Source organism: Quercus robur, chromosome 5, assembly GCF_932294415.1.
Source record: "Quercus robur chromosome 5, dhQueRobu3.1, whole genome shotgun sequence".
NCBI lineage: Eukaryota > Viridiplantae > Streptophyta > Magnoliopsida > Fagales > Fagaceae > Quercus > Quercus robur.
Window position 1 is genome coordinate 70,518,734 of NC_065538.1, and position 25,760 is coordinate 70,544,493.

The window sequence follows — 25,760 nt, forward strand, 5'->3', positions numbered from 1 at the left end:
TGTAGATCAAAACAAATAACATGTAAACAAGCATGGAAGAACATGGATCTAAACTAAGAACACGCTAGGAGCAAGATAAAGCAAGAAACATGGTAAGGAAAGTAATAAATCATGTTATTAAGGCATAAAGGGGCAAGATAAATGCTAGAAAAAGATTTAGAAAGTTAGGGGTGTGGATAATAGCTAAAAAGCTACATTCACCCCCTAAACCCCAAATCCAAGGTGTAGAATCAAGGAGAAGAAGATTGGATATAACAATACCTTGTATTTTGGTGAAGAAGGAAGAATCAAGAGACTTTGTTGTGTTTTTTTTTTTTTTTTTTTTTTTTTTTTTTGGTGTTTGAGAGGGAGGAAAAATGTGTAGAAAACGTCCAAGCAGAGAGCAAGACCTAGGGAAACTCTTCATTTTGGTCTGGGGGGTGCCTGGGGCCTTTTATAGCTCTGGCACGCTTTTCGAGATGGAGGCCCTTGTAGGGCCGCTAGCAACCCTTCAAGGGCAGCCACTTGTGAAGCTTCTCAAATGAGGCTGATCTTGACACCCCTGAAAAGATCTTGACTTCCAGTTTCTAAAAAGGTATGGAATTTGAAAATCCAACAGTCGGATAAAAAATTATGACTACCGGAACTTAGTGGTGCATCAACCAGTGCATTAACCCGGTTTTCCTGATATATTGGCTGTTCTAACTCCGATTTTGACCCATGAATAGTTGTTGGATTGAAAATTTGATAATCGTCGCAATGGCATTGGTTTCAACCCGTTTAACTCATTCTAATAGCCGAGTCAAAATTAGGGTTTTTAAGCCTGTTGGGAGTCAACTCCAGGTCAAACTTGGTCAAAGTTGCCAAAAATCTCCGAGGAGCTCAGGTTTGATATAAAACCATGAAAAATGTTATTTTGTGAGGATTTTGACCTAGTTTGACTTTCGGTCAACCTAGGATTGACTAGGGGCATTTTGGTCATTTTGGTTGAAAAAGGCACTTTGGGAGCTTCGGTGTCCGAACGGGTTGCGCCACGTCATTCTGGATGTTCTCGCAGCCCCATGGAGAGAAAATGATATTTTTGAATTTTCGGAGTCCGGCACACAAATTGAGGGCGGACAAAATACAGTTTCAACAAACATGAAATTAGATACAATAGAAAAATTCTGTTTTCAATTTTTTTTTCTTAAAAAAAAATCAGCAATTTAGATAGTTTTTCATTAATGAATTGGGATTTTGGCTTAATTTTGTTTTCAAATGTTTTAATTATTAAATTCATTATTTTTTTCATGTGTAATATTAATATATGTGTTATATTTATTTATTAGGAAGTTAGAATGTTACATTAAATTAGGGTATTTCTTTTATTTATTAGTAAATTAGAATGATACATATGTCGGTTTTACAACTAAGTGAGTGATATAACTTATAACTATTTGAATAAAATCAACACTACAAGTTTACAACAGATGATTTAAATATCAAAATAAGACAATATACAAAATTCATGACTAAAACCGTGCAACGCACAGGACTTTCATTAGTGTGTGTGTGTGTGTGTGTAAAAGTAAAGACCTTACATTAGAGAGTATGAGATTGTGCCATATGACGCATCTCTTTATTTAGGGTTCTAAATCAATAAAGTTTGCATTTATATCAAAGTATTAGTTTATTAAATTAGCCAATAGAGTAAATGCATATATTAATTCTCTATAGTTGTGCATTAATTATTTATATTAAATGAATTATATGATTATTTTTATAAACTCTATATATAAGAGGTAATTTTTAGTTAGTGTGTGTATATATATATATAAGCAAAGACCTCATGTTAGAGAGTTTAAGGTTGTGCCATGTGGTGCATTTCTTAAAGTTCTCTTTATTTAGGGTTCTAAATCAACAAAGTTTTCATTTATATCTAAATACATATATTAATTATCTATAGTTGTGCATTAATTATTTATATTAAATGAATTTATATGATTATTTTTATAAACTCTATATATAAGAGATAATTTTTAGTTAGAATAATAATAATAAATTTAGAATATGACATTCTTACTCATGTTTAGTTGCTTTGATAACAATTGGCACAAAAACCATAAAAAAAAAATTAATGAATTAATTAAATATTTGTGAATTTACACAATCAAGAATTTTTTAAAAAAAATAATTGAAGGATATATGCATTTTTTTAGTAAGCATGAAATATGCTTATTTATATCAACTAGTATATCATGCAATTTTCAATTTGTGAACACATATATAATGTTATCAAATCACTACACTACTCTTAATGTCTTTCTATTTTGTTTATAAAATAACTAAAGATTACAATTTTTTACAAGGAAATTTATTGAAATTTTTTATTTATACAACGATAGTTGGGGGATCTGAATTATGAATGTCTCTATTAGAAATTGAGGTGCCAACCAATTAAGTTATAAGATTCTTGGCAAACTTATTAGAATATTGGAGAAAACTAATAATAAGTTGCACCGCACATCATCAGGAATTCACTAGTGTATTATAATATCTCATGACATGTTATGAAGAAAATTAAGGATGTTTATGAGGCACCAAAACATAAGAGCCTTCTAATGCCTTTTATAAAAAGAGCACTGGATGGGCAGTTGATCCTGCATAAAATATAAAGTATATCACCCATAAATCTCCATTTTATCATTCTAATCTTTGCTTGTCAACCTATTTCTACCAGGTAACCACTCTTACACCAAATTGAAATTAGATCATCCAATCTTGCAAGCTTAAGCTTCCAAAACCCAATCTTTCTCATGTAGCACACTAGGCAACTTTGCATTTTTGTTGCTAGCAGCATCAGATTCATATGCTACTTTAAATCTATATTTCCAATAAAGCTCCATTTGATTACCACCAATCATTCTAGTGGAAGATGTTTCTGCCAGATCTTGCAGTATATTTCAAGAAAGGTCAGTGCCAAATTTCTAAGTTTTACCGGCCATCTCAATACAGTTTGAGGTCAACTCAATACAATTTGAGGTCTAATGCAAAAAATTTAAATAGATATTTTATATTTAAATCACTTAAATAATATTTAATTTAATATTGTAAATTTTTTTTTTTAAATTTGAACTTTATTATTATTAGTTTTACTAAGACTAATTTACTTAATAGTGATTGGGTTGAATTTCAATTCCTTTATTTGGAAAAATGAGCTATTAAAGTCTAATGTGATAATTAATGTAATTAGAGACTAAGTCATTTAAATTCTTTTGTATGCTATAATGCTTGTTTTGTATTTAAAGACTCTAACTTTGTAGCTCATTCCCTAGTCCAATGGGCTTATTTTTGGGACAGGTTTGGGACTCCACCCTTCTATGTAGTTTCTGAGTTTGTAAAGGGAGGAGTTGGTTGAGTCCCATCCCTTCCTTGTGGTTTTGTTTGTTTTGTGTTGTTTGTGTTTTTGCTTTCTATGTTAATGCAATATCTTATTCAACAACAAAAATAATAATAAGATCATAAATAAGTAGTTGAATTACTTTATATGATAAATGACACATCAATTTATAAAACTGATACAGTAAAATTTGTATCTCTAACATAACTCAATATTTTGGACCATTTTAAGAGTAAAGAAAAAAAAATATACAACCCATATTGGGGAAAAAATCACTTATTGCAACTCGCATTTTAAGGCCCTAGGCCATAGCTAAGTGGCCTAGACCTAGGGTTTGGCCTTGAAGTTTTAGAGGTTTCCTCCAACCCCATTTACTGTTTTAAGGTATTTGCACCATTTATTAAATAAGTTTTTCCTTCCTTTAAAAGATTGTTTATCCAAGCCACACAAAGAATATATAAGAATTCCAATTATATTTCATTATTTATCCAATTATAAGAATTCCAATTATATTCCCACTCTTCTAGTCCTTTTAAACCTAATCCACCTTCTTTTTTTTACCTTTTTAGGTGTGCATACATTCCATGTTAGTTTCGCACAAAAAGTTAACTATCTTTACTCTTCCATAAAAACTGCTAAGTTTCTGTTCAAGGAGTCTAACAACAACCAAATAAAGGAGCAATAACAAGAAAACTTCACTCTTCAGTGAAGTTGCACAAAGTCCAAACAGATTCTTGAACTCCTTAGTCCCTTCATATATCAAGCTTATGGATGGCAATTCAGCACCAGGTACACCATTAGTTCAGTGAAGTTGCACAAAGTCCAAACAGATTCTTGAACTCCTTAATCACTTCATATATCAAGCTTATGGATGGCAATTCAGCACCAGGTGCACCCTCAGGTCATTAGCAAAACAAAGATGAGTGAGCCTTAGACTTTTAGGGTGAAAATTGAAGGCTTTAACATTCTGCACCATCAACCTGGAAAACACCTCAAATGCCACTTCAAACCTGTACATGAATAAGGGATCACCTGGTTTAAAGTAGCCTACAAAGCTGCCATTGAAAATCGTTGGGATTTGGGAAGTAGTTTATAAACTCCCTAACCTATGAAACAAACTTGAGAGAAACTCCAACGACAATCAAACGCACAATCAACTGAGTCATAAACACTTTAATGGTGCAACAATGAAAATTCCTTTCTCTGTTTAACAATTTCTTGTACCAGCAACACATATTTTGCTACACGGAACAAAAGCAAATTCACTTTGACTAATGATATGTTCAAACTAAGCTTCCACCAATTAGCCAAAATCTTAGTGATATATTTATTTATGCACAATGTTGCAACATTGGCTTATATAATTCAGCAACCTCCATGATTTGAACCCCATGTTAGAGAATGTCCAATTAACCAATTGGCAAATATCATTTCTTTGTAAGCATACAGATAGAACAAACGAGGTACTTAGGATGGTTGAAGGGGCCTGCATGTAGGATAATTTCCATGTTGAAGTACATTTTATTTCCAAACTGTCCTAGGCCGTGTAATAATAAAATGCTGAATCATGTTCTTAAGGTCTAGTCATGCATACATCTCATAGTAACATGCAATGACAGTAGACCAAGAGTTCAGAGCACACAATCCGTATTTGAGTGTAATTTGCCAAGCACCAATTTCCCTCCCAGAGGTCCAGACTCCAGAGCACACATTGATCCCTTGCACTCGCAATTATTTCTGATAGAAATGGGGTACAACAGTACAAGTTCGACTCAAAAACATGGGACAGGGGATCAGAAACATGATGAGTAGTACCTACACTTTGCAATGAGGCCACAATATAGTGAAGAAAAGGGGTTTTATTTTCTCTAATTTCATTCAACTCATCTTGATTGATACACCATTCTGGATGTCTTATGAATACCTATACTATTAATATTTCAAAATAGACCACACGAAGATATACCATGCTTTTTATTTTCGGGGACAAAATTGATACAAATGAAGCTAATTACAACTAAGACCAAGAACAATGGAAAACATGGTATAGTTTCATGGTTGAGCAATCCCCTTTTTCACAAGCATGTCATAAACCCTGTCAATTTTGCTTGTTTCAAGCTTGAACAAGCGATGGGCATCAGCTTTCTTAGAGACATTTCCATTGATAATTTCAATTGACATAAGCTCTTGCATGTTGAGATAAAGAGCTGGGGGTAGCCGAATCTCACTGCAGAGTCGTTTCTCCTGTAAACACATAGAAGCAGACTGCTTAAGTCATTGGTTCAATAAAAATGCACACATATACAGTGCACAGAAAACTTTAGGCTTAAACTGTCATAGTTTAATGAGCCCAAATAAGCTTTCATCCTATCAACATTAAGGATATTTAGTAGCAAGTGGTACTTTTTTCTAGGAATATGGTAAACAAACTGGATACCCTCATGTTTCTTTGTGGATTTAGAATTAGAAGATTGAGATGGCACACTTACACTTTCAGACAATAAATCTGCCCCATGAAGGCCTGTTATCTCCAAATCATTAATGGAGCTTGAAGTTGCCTGTACTGCTGGTCGTGAATTCGACTCCTTGCCACCAGACTCTGAAGCCATGAAAGGATTTGGACCAGCCTGACTGCTTGGACCAACTTGAGCACTTTCCTTTGCTCTACGAGCACTTTCTTCAGCTTCCCTTTTCCTTTTCTGTTCAAGGTATCTATCAGCCTCAGCTGCAGTGCGGCAACCAGCAGCTCGGGCTTCCTGAATGATAAAATTCATGTCAAGATGACATTAGTTTGACAAAGTGAAAGCATCATCATACTTAATACCAGAATGAAGCATTCCTATTTAGTATATATTATGTGTTTGTGTGCATGCGTGGGTGTATAAAATATGATATCATGAATGGCAAGTTTCAAGAAAAGCCATGTGGCATGCTTGTTTTACAAAAAAGTGTTGGGTATACAATCTATGGTATGGGTATTTACCATATAAAATATTTTAGGCACAACTGTGTTTATTTTACATAGTCTAAACAACCTCTGTGGGGCTAACCATGTATCATACCTTAAGTTCTTGAATTCTTTTCAGGGTCCGATGCTCTGAAATAACAGTCTGAAGCAAATCCTCATGCTCTTCCTTGGCATGAAAGCGCATGAAGACATCATATCGCCGACAGATTGCCCTCTCTTCAGGCGATAAATCCTTCTCAAAATGATTTGGATACAGCAAATTTCTTTCTAGTATGAAATCCTTCCTACGCTTCCTCTCATCAAGCCTGCCAACAAGATTAAGTTAACCATGATGCAGAGAGAGAGAGTCTTAACATATTTATATACTATTAAATACAGTAAGCTTATACCATATTATGAAAGCCTAAACATAATCTTCATATAGTGATAACTAGTGAATATTTTCATCAACAGGTGAAGAAGAATCAAGAAATCACACACACAGACGGTAATCCTGTCTTCATCATAATTTATGACAATATTATCTCAATTCCTATTTTCCTCTTCTTTTTTTATTTTAATTTTTTTTTACCATAATGAGAAGTTGGTCTGAACTTAATGCTGTCTTACAAGTTTAATATGGCTAAATAAATGAATGTACCAGTAAGTGTGAAGTTATATGGAAATCAAATTATTTTGATAATTTGATACGGGTGGAGGTATTTGAATCCTAGATGTCTTTGTTGGAGACACCAGGAGGTGCCAATTGCACTACTAGGATCAAATTATTGTCACCAAGTACCTCTTTGCATAGATACGCAGCACTCGCAACTTCAGCTCACGTTCATCCTCAGTGTCTGTATCCTTAAATTCCATCTCAGCCAATAACTGCTCAGCATCATTGTCATATTCAGGATCAAACTCCTGTCTTTTATGGTTATAACCACTCAACTCAACTAAAGATGGTCCCTCGCTCCCTGAAGAGTGCGGTCTCTTCCCCCCAAAGCTCCTGTCTGCTTGATGATCTGCACACAATATAAAAAGAACATAATTTAATAACCAGCTATTTTATCATAACCATATTGATTATGAATGCACCACCAAGTTTTCAACCTTCTAGTAAGTGAAAATAGAAGGTAACAGACACCAACAAACAACAAAATGCAAAGTATAATTAATTGCACTCATTCAAGAAAGTCTTTCAGCTAGATCAACATCAAAATAAAATAGGATGAAATACATAATTCCTCCTATAGTTTGGGGGTGATTTCAAATTAAACTCTAGATTTTAAAAAGTTTATTAGAACATGAATTTTTTCAATTGTTTCATTTAGCCTTCTCGGTGAGTTGTTATTTAACAAAAAGTAACGAAAATTTGTATTAATGGTAATTATAATCTATCAAGGTACCAGAAATTAATCCATGTGAATCACATATATCATTTTGCCATCAAAATGGCATACAAAATAACTTTAAAAAATCCACAAAAATAAATACAGTCTAATGAACACGTGACCATTTTGTGAGGTTTTTTAGGGGGCAACAATATTCCATATGATGTTCATATTACAGGTCCTTTGGTGCCCAGATAAGCATGTGGCAACTTACTTGATTTTTTGTTCCTTTTAGTTAACATTGACTATTAGAGGGGGCGAATTGGAAAATTTTAAATAATCTATGTTTTCAATTGAAACATTTTAAAATTTAAGAGTTTAATTTGAAACCACCCCCAAACTACAAGGGAATTATGTAATTGCACTGGAGTGCGTGTGTGTGTGTGTAAGGGAGAGAGAGGTGGTTAGTTGGCAAAATTATCCCCAATTTTAAGGAGGTTCACTCTCAGATTAATAGAAAATATATATTAACAAAAAGGATAACAAGAGCAAAAAAATAAAAATAATAATAATAACTACCAACAACCATTTGCAATCTGTAGATAATATATTTGTCTCACCTTCCACTTTAATAACACCAGGGCCATCCTTAACTTGGGCCATGTTAGATGCCTTCTTGTTAGCAGCTGTTGCAGCCGAACTTGAGCTACTAGAACGGACCCCAGATTCCACTTCTGAAGTATAAGAAAACAATGCAAAGAATCAAATATCATGATGTAATTGAATTAATTATTTAATAAATCATACATAGCTAGTCAGAAATATTTGCCTCACCAGCATTTAAGCTTGACAATAAGCGGCTAGAGGAACCACCTTTATGTGATTCTTCAACTCTGATTAAATTGATAATAAAAAAACACATAAGAAGTTATCTCAGCTAAATTGTATAATACAACCATGGTCGTGAATGATAGCCATACTTGACTCTTGAAGGAGAAAAAGGAGATTCTTCCTTCAAATTAAGCTCCCCCATCATAGGAAATCCTGTGACAGTCACCAGAAATTGCTCATCAACAAATGAATAGCATAGCCCCACTAATCATAAGAAATAAATGGAAATCATTCATTGACAACCATTTATTGCCTCCCAATTCAGTAGATGTTTACTTTAGCAGAAGATATATATTAGGAAACCGGAACACCCCACCCTTACCCCCAAAAGAACATAGGTCCAGATAAACCTCTCATGTCTTTAATTACAATTTTCTTTTATCACAAGGCACATTTTTATAACAAAGTGTGGCCTAGGGCTATAAACTTTATAGGCCAGAGCATCAGCTACCCTATTAGCATCCAGAATATGAAAATAATATTTCTTGTGATATGACTACTGCATAAATTATGATATATCACCATGTAAGCAAGATAAATTTTTTTTTTTTTTTTTAAAAAAGGATTAAAGAGTTATCATAACATTATTGCACACCTTTCTTGTCCTCACTGTGTCCTTTAGCCATAGCAAGAAGCTCCTTTCTATTTTTTCCAACAACATGAGACATGTCCTACAAAAAGAATACGTTCCACAACTTATTTGCTCTCTAAAAAGTTGCAATTCAGAAGATAATTGAGTCATTGATTTTGTTTAAGATGTCATACCGGAAGAGGGAAGTATGGGGAGTTCTTATATTTGTTGGTATAGTGATCTATACATTGTTCTTTACTCTTAGTCCCCACATGCTCAGCAACTTCTGCCCAGTTACCCATGCCATACATTTCAATACCCTGAAATAAGAATTTTAATAATACAAAAGTCAAAATAGACTCCTCCAGGCCAGGTACCAAATATAGTGCTGAAAAAAAAAATTAGGATCAGTCAACTCCATTGTAGGGATTAAAAACGAGATTGAAAGTACCTCTAGAAGCAGTATTTCATCATCTGCATTCCAATCAGGGCAAATAAGAGGGAAGGATAAATTGTCCTGTTGAAGTGAAAACACACGAGTATAAGCACAATTTATGGGTTTACATTCTTATGTCCACACTCTCTATTATCAGCAGCAGCATATCATGCTGAAACAGGCACAAAGTTACATCCACATTATAAAGACATGAAAAGCAGCTTCTATAGATAAATTAACACAATGAAAAACTCTACAAGTCTGCATGGTATCCACAGGAGAAATAATTTATTAACAGTATTACTAACCATAACCCTGTATGGGTGATTGCTCTTATGCGGTTGCACCTCAGCTCCAACAGAAAAACACTCTATACATAGGTCAAAATCAGGGCAATTGAAACACTTGATACGGATCTTCCCTGTAATGTCTTTGTTGCAATAATTACAGTGGTATAAAGCCCTTTTCCCTTCACTTGTTCCTTGACCTGACTCAAAGATAAAAGAAGAAAGAAAAACACACACACACATGAAGAGAGTGAAAAAGGAAGGGTCAGGGAAAAAAGAAAGAAAGCAAAAGCACATAGACAAAACAGTAGCACTAACAATGATGGCTTGGTTAGGAGAAAAAAAGCACCATCATTTTCCTATAGAAGCTTCTACAATATACACATTTCTAACCGTCCATCAGAGGACTTTACAATGCCTAAATCATTTTTCTGAGGCAACCCTGTATCTTTGCCATTTGAGCCAAGACACCCATGGTCTCCCAGAGTTACAGACAGTAAAGAAGAGTTCAAGTAAAAACAAAGTTAAATACACAAAGATTTAAGAATTATTGCAACAAAGACATTACAGGGAACAAGTAGAGGGATAGGTTAAGGAACAAGTCAAGTGACCTGACTCAAAGATAAAAATAGAAAGTTGCTGTAATTTCTTTGCATACTAAACACTTGATGCAGATGTTATCTGCAATATGTTTGTTGCAATAATTAACAAAGATAAAACTTAGGTATAGTTCCTTAGGTGCTAGACATTAGGTTCCCCAGTTAGATTCAAACATGCGGTTGCATTACCAATGAATCACGAACAATGTTTTCTTTTCCAAGAACAATTAAATTTAATGTAACTATGCATTTTAATTTAATTCGGGAACCTAAATGTACTACACCTAAGGAACTATACCTAAATTTTACCCTAAAAGAAGATAATAAAAAAAAAGTCGGTGGTTTAGTTTTAATAATTTTTTACTAAAATAGGGGCAGTTTAATAATTTCCAGATTTCCTGGAATGGGCTGCCCTAGGCCCATGAGTCTTATTTTATGTTTAGATTCATTTTCCTATTTGGTTTAAAAGTTCTAAAGTACTTTTTGTTTGTTGGAGAGTGTCCACTTTTGACACGTCCATTTTTTACGCAAGTAATCATCACAACGATTCTAGTGCACTGGAGGCACAAGACCCAAGCTTTGCCCTTGTTTGTTATTAGTAATCCTAGTGAGTCCTAGTAAAAGGATTTAACAATAGCCTACATAAAGGCTTTATTGTAGTCCATAAAATTAGTAGTGTGATTGATTTTACTAAAATTCCAACAGCTTATTTTAAATTTGAGCTTTGAGAGTGTGATTGCCTTCTCCTACTTAAGTGTGATTGCCTAGTGTTATTCCATGTTCTATTCATTGTTTTAAAACCAAACAGCTATCAACATATTCAAGATTCAATATTTTCTTTACCTAAATCCCTAAACATCAATCCTTATTCAAGAACTCTTCAAGATCTCACCAAGATATCTAATTTAGTGCTGAATTCTTAAGGATCCTACATCAAAAATTGGTATCACAGCCCATTAAGGCTTCCATCATGCATCAACCAAGTACCAACATCAGCCAGGACTTAACTAAATTTTTTATTAAAAAAAATGGATAATACCTGTGCCCAGGCAGAACCTTGATCAAATGACCAAATAACAAATATAAAATTATGTCGTGTAAAAGTACCTGCAGCTGCAGATTCTGAATTTTCACCACTGTTAGCATTCTTTTTTCTCCTTGATCTGCATAGAAATTTTTGGTATTTAGAAATAAAACTTACAGTAATGTGCCAACTATAAATCAATAACACAACTAATATGATGCTTCTCATATAAACCTACAAAACTTCGGCAAAATCCTAGTTACCAATTCAAGATTCGAATAAATACTACAGACAAGAGGGCACTTCAAGCCCAAAAGAAGAATAAAACCAGAAAGTTAATAAGACTACTTTGTTTGCAGAAAACTCAAAAACATTGATAAGTAATTATGTCAAAATGCTTGAGAAGTATTAATAAACACAATGTGTTCCTTCCTATAGTTCATTTTGTTGTTCTAGAAACACATGGAAAGATTTTCAAATTAAGTACAATATAACACTGACACAAGCTCTAACTTCTTCACTATAAAAATCACTAATAAAAACACCTGTGCATAGAATCTTCAGCCATAATGTTCAGTAGAGGATAGCACCAAAATGCAGTACCAGATAGAGAGAATGAGTTTTAGACTTGGAATGGTGGGCAATGCTAAGTTTCTTAGAGTAAGCTAGAGGTGTTTCAACTCTTCAAGAGACAAAATCTTGGAAAATGCCTCTCATGCTTTCTTTTTGATAATCAAAACTGACTACAACATGCACTACCATGTCAATTTATAGTTACACAAGAATGCATGCCATTGGCTAACTGCAATGCTATAGGCTCATAGCATTTGATTGGCTCTTTTATAACTAACTAGGCATTGAAATAACTAACTAGTCCCCTAGCTTATCATCTTAACCAAATTGCTACAGAAACCGAAGTACAGTACACAAGTAGCTACTAAGATGCACAGCTACCCAAAAATAAAAACAAGCAAACGGATCTTTTTTTTTTTTCCTCCTTCAGGATAAGTAGTAGTACAACCCCATTTTGCATTTAGTCCATTATTTTCACTTTCACAATACTACACATTGCTGCTCACATATAGCATTTCACAATTTTATTATAGTCTGCAACTATCAGGATATGAAACAGTAAGAACTAAGAACACAGAATGTATATCCCACAAAAAAAATCAAATTTCCACAGAAAAGAAAGAAAACCCACATACCATTCAAGCACAAATGTGAATTAAACTTCAAAAAAACAAAGAAAATCATTCAAATTTTCAAACCTTTGGGTTGGGTCCTCATCAGGAGAGTGGAAATTCCCACGAGACCGACCCATTGAATCCTGAAGAAGCTGAGAGAGTTCACGAACCCCTTCGCAATATATACCATATATAAACTAATTTTCTTAATTAAAAGGCACAATAAAAAGACTGAGAAGAAGACTAGTATTTTTAGAGGGGGCAAGTAAAAAGTAAAAAAAAAAAAAAACCCTAACTTTTCACAGGGATTGTGAATTGGTTTTTGATAATTTCCCAAATAAGCATTAATGGGTTAATCTCAAAATCACATCATTTTTGGATGGTTTTTGAACATTAAACGAGGTTGGTGTAGATTTGGATTTTCTCAAACACTTGCGGCTCTGTCTTCCTGTTTTGTTAGTTACTACCTAAAAAAGGCAGTAAAACTGTTATTAGTTATGTAGTAAGGTAAAGTTACAGGTCAACGATAAATTGAGTTTTGCTGTTTGACTTTTTTTTTTTTTTTTTAAATATTTAATGTAAGAACAAAAATGTGTCTGAGTTTGGTAAAAAGGGGTAAGTGCAAGCCAATAACATTTTAGAATTATAAGAAAAAAGATTGAGTTTGTTTGGGCATGGGCTGAATTATCAAAAAGAGAAAGCCAACACAAACAATTTGACAAAAAAATGGACCTTTGCTGATGTTAAAAGATTGTTAAAGGTAGATATTTATTGTGGGTTCAAATAAGAATCAATAAAATTTTTGCTGAGATATGAAAAATGTTGTCAAATTGATTGTGTAACTCTATCATAATTGATAGGTTTTTTATTTAATTGTAATGAATGGGAAATGATAGCCTCTTTGTTTTGGGTAATTAAGGTTGGAAGTGAATTGGGCACTTGAGCTAAAGTATCATTATAATTTATAAATAGGATTACATGATAGAGTTTTGATCAACGACATAAGAGTAAATATTGAATTCCTTATGTAATAACAAATTTTTTTTATATAGATACGATAATATTTAAGCTTAGAGTGTTCACTTCACGATAATTGTTCTCTATTATCAAATTAAGATACCAATTGATTTTTTATGTAGACGGACATTGAACTCCAAATATTTTATTCAATAACAATAGATTTTACTAAATGAATTAATTGGAACCAACCTTTACTTGCTATACTCACCCAAAAATAATATTATTATTAACATAACCATATCGCTATAATAAGCTTGAAGAATGGAATGTGCAACTAAAGCTTATGCTAATAATTTGAAGAAAAAGTGAGGAAAATGATATTACTATTAATTATACATTATAAAATTTATTTCGTCAATATTATTCTTACAAGATGAAGATGTATGGAGAGAGTAAATCACCCTGTTTGATACCTCAAGAAGGTGCAAATTAAAGTAATTGCCCACCATTAAAGTGAATTGAGATCTTAGGCGAAGTTATGCAACTCATAATTAACTTTAATTTTAAGGTGGTTAGGAAAGTTAAAAAATATCAGCAGTATTTTTTGAATGAATCTTCATTCAAGTCTATCATAAGCTTTTTTTAAGTCAATTTTAAGATCATAGAACTAGGTTTTTTTTTTTTTTTTTTTTTTTTTGAGTTGATAATCTAGTTCTAGTTTTTTCAGTGTGAAGCCGATGCACCATTTCTCGAGCAATACTGAGGACATCAACAACTCTATTCGACGTGATGGCTAACTGTAATGGAGATACAATATGAATTAAAGATGGGCCTCCCATGATTGACATTAATTTTTGTAATAAGCTTGTATGTAGTATTTCAGAGCCCTATAGGTGGATACTAGAGAGACTTGGAGACTTGGGACCCATGCATTTGGGGATCAGAGTATGAGAGAGTGGTTCACATAATATGGGAGAAGAGCTTGAGAAAATGTTTGTTGGATTTCATTTTATTTTTAAAAGAAAACTTTTTAAACAATCTTAGGACAAAAGAATTTCTTTCCTTCTTTATATTTTTTTTGGTCCTTCATTGATGCAAGGAAAAAATATTGAACCCGAGAGTTTACACTGTGGTTGGTTAGATGGATTTTAGGAGGGATGGAAAATGTAAAAAGGAAAATGGAGTGGAAAACTGAGTTTTCCTCTGTTTGGGAATAAGAAGAAAACAGGGGGAGTGGAAAACCAGGGAGAAAATTTTCTCCTTGGGCCCACAAATTTTTTCCTCCCAAATCAGGAGGAAAAGCAATGAGGTAAAACTGCCTTAGTGCAATCTTACTGTAATGCCCTCCCAAAATTTTTTTTTCAACGTGACCTGAATGTTCTCTTTTTTTTTTTTTTTTTTTTCACGTGACTTGAATGTTCTCTTCTCTTCCTTTTTTTTTTTTTTTTTCAACGTGACCTGATCTAATTCTTACATTATAATAATATAAATTTATATATATGATGTGATAAATTTAATATTATGTAATAAGTACAAATAAATCTATTTCTTACATATTATGTACAAGGGTATAATAGTCAATTTATATAAATTACATTTTTCATCTTTCCATTTTTCTCTCCAACCAAACAAAAGAGTTTTCCACCCTCCCACTTTTCCACCCCTCCAACCAAACACACAAGAGGGAAAACTAAATATTTTCTATCCTCCCACTTTTCCATCCTCCTACTTTTTCACTCCTCCATCCAAACGGACCTTAGTGTAAATCAAACATAACACATAATCATGGCCATGTTAGGATGATCATGCCTCGCTCAGATTGGACCAACTTGTAGGCATGTAGCCCAAGATATTTAAACCTTCGGACTTATTTGGTTTTGAACCCAACATAACCCATAACATGGCCATGATATCAACAGTATGGGCCCAATTCATCATATGGCCGAAGGCATCAAAAGCAATACGTGCATAGAAATTTGATAATGGCTACGAGGCTATCTAATTGAAAGTTTCTATAATTCAATTAGCACCTCAACACTCTTGTTGTAATTATCGAATTTATTAAAAATAAAGTGTATAGTTTTTACCCCTAAAGCTTGGAATTATTTTCATTTGGTCTTTTATGTTTGAAATTTTCATTTTATTTCTTTATGTTTGATTACGGGTGTCCATGGATTAGTCTGGGTTGGGTTTGTACCTAACTTGCAATTAACCCAACCAAATTTGATAGAGAAATGTTAAACCTGTCATCGACTAGTAAGATAGTCAAATCGAACTAGTTAGATCACACATCAGGTGTTGATCAGTTTGGTCAAAACCAACAATGAAGAAACTGAAAAATTTGCTTAAATCTGGTAAAGATCTCATCGAATTTGGTGAGATCTTGCCAGATCCTGAGGAAATCTCATCGGATCTGGTGGATTTCCACTAATCTATCGCTAGAAAAAACTTAAAACTCGTCAAAATAATTGGTTTTAATGGTTGGGTCAAGTGGCTCGAGTTTTGGAGGAGCAAACCTGTCAACTAACCCGCCAGTGTTAGATTCCAAGGGTGAAGACTTGTTGCCGACCACCGGAAAGTCGGTTCAAGCGGCAAGTTGATCAAGTTTGGTTGGGTCATTCGTTGGCTTGGACATACTTATGTTTGATTATGTTTTCATATTTAGCTTTACCATCCTTCTCTATTAGTAATATGAGCATTAAGGGTCAAACTAACAATTACATTACTAATCGCTCATTTGGCACTTAATGATCATATTACCAACATAAATGAACGGCTAGGATAATATGAAAAATAGAATCAAATATGAAGAGACAAAAGTGTAGTTTAGTCAATTATTAACGTAAATTGATTAGTCCATGGAAAGGGTATCAAGTCTCAAGCTAAAGTTAGGACCCAACTTATTAAAAAAAAGAAGGGTGAAATACAAAATTCATCTTAAGGTTTCAGATTATACCGGGTTTTACCCAATTTTCAAAAATTTTCAGTTTTGTCCCTAAGTACAAACAACACTTTAATGACATTTGAAAGTTCGATACTCTTTTAAGCATCTATTTCCTTCCGACAACTTGCCTTGACTACATAGGTCCCCCTGCAATGATTGTACTATGGCAATTATACGCATAAGTGAGTATTTGGGTAACCTGGTAGATAAATAGCAACCAAATATGGACAAGAAAGCAAAAGGAGCAAGAGAATTTTCAAATTATGTTAAGTGAAGTTTGTGCTTAGAGATTAAATTGATTTTTAAAAAAAAATTATTGTAAAAATTTTGATAGTAACTGGTATTAGCCCAAATTATAGGGATGCTTTTGGTATTTTATTATAAATAAATAAATAAAACCCTTGAGCTAAACCTTTAGCCCTGTTTGGTATTGGCTTTGGAGACTAAAAAACGCTTTGGGACACAAGAAGCAAAAGCACTTCCTTATAAAATCAAATACAGAGTCACCCCTACCTGAATTTTATATGCACAGGTATCGATTTTTCATCATAATTTTGCTTTTTGTACTTATAAATGATCTATATACCATTAGATTTTCTCTTTTTAGGCTTCTTTTTTTTTTTTTTTTTTAAGTGGATTCTGATTGAACCGATGGTAATTCTCAATGTCATTGTTATTACTGTAATAATTGGTGTCATCATTATTGAAGTTGTTGATGCTTCAATGGCCTCCGAACCCTTATCATCATTTGGTATGATTTGTAAGGTTTTCAAACCCAAACCGTTCATTGAACCGTAAAAGGGAAAGGTTCAAGATTTTTGAGATCGAACTGAGGTCGAACCGGAGTTGAATCGTGATGACGTCATAATTAATTAAAGCCTAAATATAGATATTAAATTTATAAAATTAGCAAAATTGACTAATATATCTATATATGTGAGGGAAATTTAATGATTTTCAAACATATATTTAGTAATTAAATAAGAAAGTTAATAAAATAAAATAATAACCATGAAAACATTAAAATTTATGATTAATTTTTGAAGTAAAGTTGAATATCTTAGAAGGATTTTAATTATAATTTTTTTTATTCCTTGTAAGAGATGGATAATTTAATTAAGTAGAATAAAATTGTGTTATATTGTTTTTATAAAAAAAAAAATTTTAAAAAAAATTAAAAAAATTAAAAAGTGCTAAGGGGTTGGACCGCACAGTTCTTGCCACCGGTTCGTGCGATCCAATCCCAGTTTTAGGGGTTCACGGAATTGCCATGTATGTCCAGTTCTCTATACTTAAAAAATTGAATTTCAATCCGGTTCTCAGTTTTCACAATTCGACCTCCCGGTCCAGTCCGGGTCTGAAAACCTTGATGATTTGTGCCATTATCAAAGAAGTTGAGGAAGCCTAAATTGCCTTTAGGACCTATTGATCGGTAAAAGGATGTGCTATCTTTGGAGTGGTTGATGAGGGAAGGTAGAAGGTGTTGCCATTGTTTCAACTTTCAAGTTGTAGTAGGGTTAAACAAGACACTAATATAGAGGGTTGGCCAATGCCTTGGGTGAGTAAGGTCATAGTTGTCAGTATTGTACAATAGGTGATATGTATCATATCGTGTGTAAAAAATTCCGTATAGTATCGATGTATCGTAAGTGTTCATAAATCGTATGATACAATATGCATATCATATGAATCGTATCGTATCGTACGATACATAAACAAATACTTTAAAATGAGTTTTTTTTTTTTTTTAATTTGTACTTTTATTTGAATCTAACAAATTATTAGACTTGTTTTTAACATAAAATCATTAGTTTACTTAATTTAGCCTACTAAAATAACATATTCATAAGTTTTTTTTTCCTCTCTCCTACAATTGGATCACACAATACACACTTACTCTTCACTTTAATATTTACAAATTTGTTTTATATACTATGAATGAAATATTAATTGACAATATAAATTTTTTATTTTTATCATTATTGTTATAAGTCCAAGAAACTAGAATGCCAAAAAAAAATTTATAAAAAAATTATTAAAATAATAAGAACAAGAAGAAATAGTAAATGTTAATGACGAATAATGATGAAGAAAACTTTAATGAATAAATAAGTTTGCAAAATTATAAACATGATAATAAAATTGACTTAGATGAGGTTGATTAGGCAATATGATGAAAATAAATTATTATTTTTGGGTCATTTGTAATATATTTTCACTTTTGAATTAATTTGAATGTGTATGTTATAAACACATGCTAGTTTGATTTATTTAGTTAGCTTATTAAATATTATTATATAAGTGATGAATAAATTAGTCATTAGTTGAATATAAAATTTATAATGAATATACCCTTTATATATATATATATGTATATTTACAATTTTTTATAAAATTTATTAAGTGTTTGTGTATCTTACGATACACGATACAATTCGATACGATACACAATATGGAAAAATTAAAAATTTATTTACGATACTGTGGGGCTAGGGAACTTATGATCCGGCCCACACTCTACTAGGGCCCGTGCCGAGGAGGGCATTTGCCGAGGACGAATAGAGAAAGACCGAAATGCCGGGGGCACAACCGAGGACGACCCTGTCCTCGGCACTCTAAGACTTCAAAGGGAAGAGCAACATCTCGTTGAAGGTTGCCCCCAAAAAGTCCCCTGAAGGAGAGGCGAGTAGAATGGGACCCACATGGGGGTACGGTGCGAAACTGGTTCAAGGTAAATACGTCCCCTCCGCATTAAATGCACCCGCCAACGTCCTAACCATATTAATGAGAAAAGACGCCTGAACAGGGTGACTTTGATCATCGCAACTAACAAAAAGCAAAGGGAGGCAGCTGATGGGACGGGTACTGAAGTAGGCACCTGTCCAATCAACAAGTGGAGGGCTAAGATCAACCAAGAAGGGCTATATAATGTGAAGGTTGATGCGCCAAAAAGGGGGGCTGGGAAAAATGGCCAAGAACCAGAGCCTCCCAGTCCACCTCCAGGAGAAAGACTCCTCGAGCGAACACGATTTAATTCTGTATGAACACCATGACAAACCACCGTCTGGTGACCAAGGCCTAGCCTTCCAAACCCACGCTCTACAAATGATATTGTTTGGGCCTTTTTTACGTGCGAACCCAATATCATTTTGGGTCGTTACAAATCGAGTCCTTACAATTGGCGCCGTCTGTGGGGAAGGCTTGTGTGTTGGCACAGGCGGTAGGTTGAGACAGTCCCCTTGTCATTTCCAACAGCCGGTTGTAGTGTTCTAGCGTAAAGTTCCACTAGAGGCTACGTTTCTTCACTAGAGGCTACGTTTCTTCACTAGGGGCTGCGTTTCGTAGCGTCAGCAGCACGGAAGGTTCTAGGGGCTTGGCCGAGGAGGTATCCCCCTAAACCAAGGTCCCGCGCCATAGCCGAGGGGTTAAGTCCCCCAACTACTTAAAAAGCGAAGTTTTGGACAGAACCAAGGTATTGCATGGTCCTCGGACTCAAACCTATGGGGAAACCAACTACTTAAAAAGCTAAGTTTTGGACAGAACCAAGGTATTGCATGGTCCTCAGACTCAAACCTATGGGGAAACCAACTACTTAAGAACTGAGTTTTGGACAGAACCAAGGTATTGCATTGTCCTCGGACTCAAACCTATGGGGAAACCAACTACTTAACAACTGAGTTTTGGACAGAACCAAGGTATTGCATGGTCCTCGGACTCAAACCTATGGGAAAACCAACTACTTAAAAATCAAGTTTTTGACAGAACCAAGGTATTGCATGGTCCTCGAACTCAAACCTATGAGGAAACCAACTACTTAACAACTAAGTTTTGGACAGAACCAAGGTATTGCATGGTCCTCGGACTCAAACCTTTGGGGAAACCAACTACTTAACAACTGAGCTTTGGACAGAACCAAGGTATTGCATGGTCCTCGGACTCAAACCTATGGGAAAACCAACTACTTAAAAATCAAGTTTTGGACAGAACCAAGGTATTGCATGGTCCTCAGACTCAAACCTATGGGGAAACCAACTACTTAAAAATCAAGTTTTGGATAGAACCAAGGTATTGCATGGTCCTCAAACCTATGGGGAAACCAACTACTTAAAAATCAAGTTTTGGACAGAACCAAGGTATTGCATGGTCCTCGGACTCAAACCTATGAGGAAACCAACTACTTAAAAATCAAGTTTTGGACAGAACCAAGGTATTACATGGTCCTCGGACTCAAACCTATGGGGAAACCAACTACTTAAAAATCAAGTTTTGGACAGAACCAAGGTATTGCATGGTCCTCGGACTCAAACCTATGGGGAAACCAACTACTTAAAAACTGAGTTTTTGACAGAACCAAGGTGTTGCATGGTCCTCGGACTCAAACCTATGGGAAAGCCAACTACTTCAAGGAAATCTGGATACCAAGCGGGACCTAGCAGTACACGTGACATCTCGGATGATGCCTATATCTCCATTGAATGAGGTTCAGACATGAGTTCAAGGCTCTATAGGTGCGGGTAAGCTAACGTTCCGAAACATGATTCTAAACATATCGCATGCACAACCATTCATACATGATAAGATAATTAGTTCAAAAATCATAAACAATAGTAAGTATCGACGAGGGCAACTAACAAGTAACCAAAAGAAAAGAGGAATAAAAGAATTTCATATAGGTGTTCAACAGGTTCAAACTACCAGCAGACTACAAAGTTTTCAAAATAAAGAAGAAACTAGTTAATCATTAAACTAAAAACAAATACGGAGGCTGGCCGGGGTTTCTACTTCTTCAATTCTGTGTCGGCCACATCCTGGGAAGGCAGAACAGGACCAGCTTTGACGCCCTGGAGGACAGTCCCTTCTGGGGAAGACTGAGTAGGGTCAATGTTGGTACTCTTGGGGACCACAGCGAAGGAAATTGCCTGCAGGGGCTGGGCAAGTATGGCTGGCTCCTCGACATCAGGGATCTGAGCGCTGATCATCGGCTCGGCATCCTCTTTGGGTACCTCGGGATCCATACGTTCAGGTGCTCCTATCACCTCATGAAGCTCTCCCCCTTTAAGCGGCTCGCCAGGAGAGGCGCCGACCTGTGCGGCTTCCAACTGAGTGACCCCTCCCTCATGTTGGTCGCTCACAGCCTCAGAGCTGGTAGAGGCTGCCTCACGGATGGCTGTAGGGTAGAATATGCTCTCCGCTTTCCACAAATCAGACAAAGCATCCACCCCAGCTCGCTTTAAGGCCTTTCCCTAAACTTGTGAGCAGTATAGCCTGCATACTCTGGGAATTTGGGCTTTAAGGGAGGCTTGGGTTTCAGCTACCCCCGCGTTGTAACCCTCATCCTCAGCCGTTTTCTTGGTAGCCTCAGCCTCGTTTCTGGCAAACTTAGCCTCCCGCTTGGCCCTTATGGCTTTGTCCCGGGCATACTCCGCCACGCCTTTATCATTCTCTGCCAAGATCAGTCTCTTCTTTAAATCACTGATCAGCTCCTTGGCTATTCGTAACTGATCCTCGACTTCGAGTAGACGTTTTGTCTATTCCTCGGCCTGTTTTTTAGCACCCTCTAAACCCGCCGAGGCACTATCTCTTTCTCGGATAGCCTCCTTTAAGGCGTCCTTAACCTTTGTGAGGTCGTCCTCGGAAGCTTTGAGAGTCCGTGTGGCGTCTAGGCGTTTGGAGCGTTCATTCTCAGCGGCCTTACTCTGCTTGTTAACTTCCTCCTCCATTCTATATGTGGCCCGGAGAGCCTGTCAAGTAGGAAAATACATTGTGAATGACAAAACAGGGAGCAAGAGTTAATAAAGTTTTAGGTTTCAAGAGCCTTACCATTCCCAAGTACCTCTTCGTACTGAGGAAAACCTCCTGCATCCTCATTTTCTTCAACTCATCCACATCATTGGGAAGCAGCATAGTTCTCCCTAAGGCATCGGCCACATAACCCCCTTCGCCATCTCCAAGGTCCCTCATGGACTCGGTTTCCAGCAGTGGCCCGCAGTGGAGCATTGGGGCGGGAAGCCAAGCGCTTGGCAAGGATTGGGCTTCGATCCCTTTTCCCTTGCTTTGGGCGGATTGGGCTTCAGCCTCTTTACCCTTGCTTTGGATCTCAATCTTCAATTGCTTCATGCGCGGGGTTTCATCCCTCTCCTTGGAAGATTGGGATTTTCCCCCATCCATGGCTTCCTTACCCTTGGGACTCCTCTTCCTCTTTGAGTCAGTGGGCCCCGGCCGAGGAGGCAGAGCTGGTTGGGGAGGAGCAGGAAGTTTGGGGCAAGGAGATTGTGGCTGCGACTTTGTGGAGGATGACCTAGTCTGGATGGTCTGTGGCTAAGGTGGTGGGGACGGAGCGCTGGATTGCGGTGTTCCTTGCGCACCCTTCCCCGGTTGACCCTCGAGGAGGTCGAATAAGCTGGTTGGGGGTTTTCTTTTAAGTCCCATCCCGGTTTGGGAAGATGTGCCTACTGATGACAATTCCGCCTCGGACAAGGCCGGGTCACCTATATCACCAGAAGGATCCTCGGATTGGTCGGTTAGGTCAAATACCCCAAATCCCTCCTCGGATTGATCTAACTCGCCTTCGTCCTCCGCTACTTGATGAGATGAGGAGTGGTCCACCAGTGGGATGCCCTCTGGGACAGATGAGCCTTCGGAGATTAAAAACCCTGATTCGACCAAGGTAATTTTTGGAAGCCGAGGACGGCTGGTGCTGATCACGTGCTTGGGGTCGACAAATGACTTCTGAAGGGGAGCGTACCCTAAGATTTTGTGAGCGGCTCGGACTTGACCATCTCCGTCATTTACGAAAACTGCCGCTTGAAGAACAGTCTCCAAGTCCACTCGGTTAACTAGGTGAAAGTGCCGGTGAAAAGCGTGTGGATCTGCAAAAAAAAAAAAAAAAAAAAAAAAAAACGCATGCGCATGGTTAGTTACCGAACCATATCAAATTAGAATAGCGCAGAGGGTCGGCGCCCTTCCATTCCCTATACCCCACCTGGTTCTCCTTCTACCATGGGGCACGGATCGCCATCATGCCATTCACCGAAGACAATAAGGAAATCCTTGTTTAATCCCTTGTTGGAATCAGGGAGGCATTGAATTAGTCGAACCCTCTCATCTCTCGTCTTCATATAGTAGGATTTCCCCTTCAAATTTTGGAGATTATAGCACCAATTCACGTCGTGGTGGGTCAATCTTAGCCCTATCTTTTCGTTTAAGGCATCCACACAACCCAGAATCCTAAACATGTTGCCGGTGCACTAGGTGGGGGCTAATCGGAAGTGCCTGAGGTAACCCTTTGTTACCGGCCCCATGGGGATTCTCATACCCCCTCTACGAAGGCGAGGACAGGAATTACCACCTCGCCCGTTCCCCTCAGATAGTACCACTCCCCCATCTTACAATGCCTCAGACTTACGTTGGGAGGAATCTTGTAATCGACGATGAACTTTTTCATCGCCTCCTCCGTATCGACTAATTTCCTCAGTCTCAATTTAACCATCTCTACCATTTACTAAACAAACTCAACCAGCGACGGGAGAAGAAAGGGAACCAGAGAAAAATAAACCCAGAAAAGAAAAAACACGAGTTAATGGAGGCAAGGAACTTACAGAAAAGAGGAAAGACGCTTCGGACAGGCTTTTTGTGCTGGAGATAGACTTGAGTTTGGACGAAAGTTCAGATGAACCCAGGGTATACGCGCTAGAACTCTTAAGTGCAAAATTGAAGAGACAAATCCGTTCCAAAAATCATTTATGCTTCCTATTGAGAGTAACTGCACGAACTTTCCCGCCCATAAAGGCCAAGGAATCCCCACCGTTAGATCTCCATCATGTCGTAGAACGTGGGAAACACAGAGCCGCCCGCATTTAATGAGGCCACGCTTCACCTTCCAAAGTCTCCAGGAACTTGTCTCGGGCAGATGAAAAGTCTCGAGAACCAATAGGTGATAAGGATTGACAGGTATTGACAGATGTCTGATGTCATCAAAACCCTCCTATCCGTCCGAGGAGCCGGATAAAAAGGATTTTGAGGGGCTATTGTGGGGTCAGTGAACTTATGATCCGGCCCATACTCTACTAGGGCCCAGGGCCTGTGCCATGGAGGGCATTTGCCGAGGACGAATAGAGAAAGGCCGAAATGCCGGGGGCACAGCCGAGGACGACCCTGTCCTCGGCACTCCAAGACTTCAAAGGGAAGAGCAACATCTCGTTGAAGGTTGCCCCCAAAAAGTCCCCTGAAGGAGAGGCGAGTAGAATGGGACCCACGTGGGGGTACGGTACGAAACTGGTTCAAGGTAAATATGTCCCCTCCGCATTAAATGCACCCGCCAACTTCCTAACCATATTAATGAGAAAAGACGCCTGAACAGGGTGACTTCAATCATCGCAAATAACAAAAAGCAAGGGGAGGCAGCTGATGGGACGGGTACTGAAGTAGGCACCTGCCCGATCAACAAGTGGAGGGCTAAGATCAACCAAGAAGGGCTATATAATGTGAAGGTTGATGCGCCAAAAAGGGGGGCTGGGAAAAATGGCCAAGAACCAGAGCCTCCCAGTCCACCTCCAGGAGAAAGACTCCTCGAGCGAACACAATTTAATTCTGTATGAACACCATGACAAACCACCGTCTGGTGACCAAGGCCTAGCCTTCCAAACCCACGCTCTACAAATGATATTGTTTGGGCCTTTTTTACGTGCGAACCCAATATCATTTTGGGTCGTTACAAATCGAGTCCTTACAAATACGATTCACGTTTTGACAACTATGAGTAAGGTAACCATCTAAGGCCCACAAATGAAATAAGGCTCCTAAATTTTAATTAATGGGTATCTTTTAACGTATAGGAGTCAAGGCCTCAAATAATGTCCAAGAATTTTTTTTTTTTAAATTAATATAATCTTCGTTAGATGGGCTATAGACAGATGCTTCCATTGTTCTACTTTATGTACCACCAATCACAATTTATCATGTATTTGATTGACTTTCCTTATAAAATAATCAAAGTTTAATATAAGAAAAAAAAAATCAAACACATGGCTAATTGTTATTGGTGGAACACAAAAAGTGGTACATAAAATTTGTATTCGAGTTTTAAAATGTACTTGTAATCTCAAACTAAAATCTCTCTCTCTCTCTCTCTCTCTCTCTCTCTCTCTCAACAAAGAAAAACTAAAATCAAAAGACTAAAAAGAAATCAATCTCAAACCTTACTCTCTTTTTTTGTACTCTTAC

General features: G+C 36.5%; 1 protein-coding gene across 2 annotated transcripts; it reads right to left on the reverse strand.

Annotated features, from left to right (window-relative positions):
- Window positions 1–5,199: 5,199 nt before the first annotated feature.
- Window positions 5,200–13,078, reverse strand: LOC126726911 (transcriptional adapter ADA2). 2 transcript variants are annotated; one of them, XM_050432330.1, is made up of 13 exons: window positions 12,719–13,076; window positions 11,531–11,586; window positions 9,846–10,024; window positions 9,553–9,618; window positions 9,296–9,421; window positions 9,126–9,201; window positions 8,620–8,683; window positions 8,474–8,532; window positions 8,260–8,373; window positions 7,108–7,330; window positions 6,421–6,631; window positions 5,848–6,114; window positions 5,200–5,602 (listed from the first exon to the last, which is right to left on the reverse strand). In XM_050432330.1, the coding sequence occupies exons 1-13, from the start codon at window positions 12,769–12,771 to the stop codon at window positions 5,411–5,413; spliced, it is 1,686 nt and encodes a 561-aa protein (XP_050288287.1). In that variant the 5' UTR covers window positions 12,772–13,076; the 3' UTR covers window positions 5,200–5,410. The 2 variants fall into 2 exon arrangements, with proteins under 2 accessions (XP_050288287.1, XP_050288288.1); XM_050432331.1 differs by lacking the exon at window positions 9,846–10,024 and having other exon boundaries at window positions 12,719–13,078.
- Between the last annotated feature and the right edge of the window lie 12,682 nt (window positions 13,079–25,760).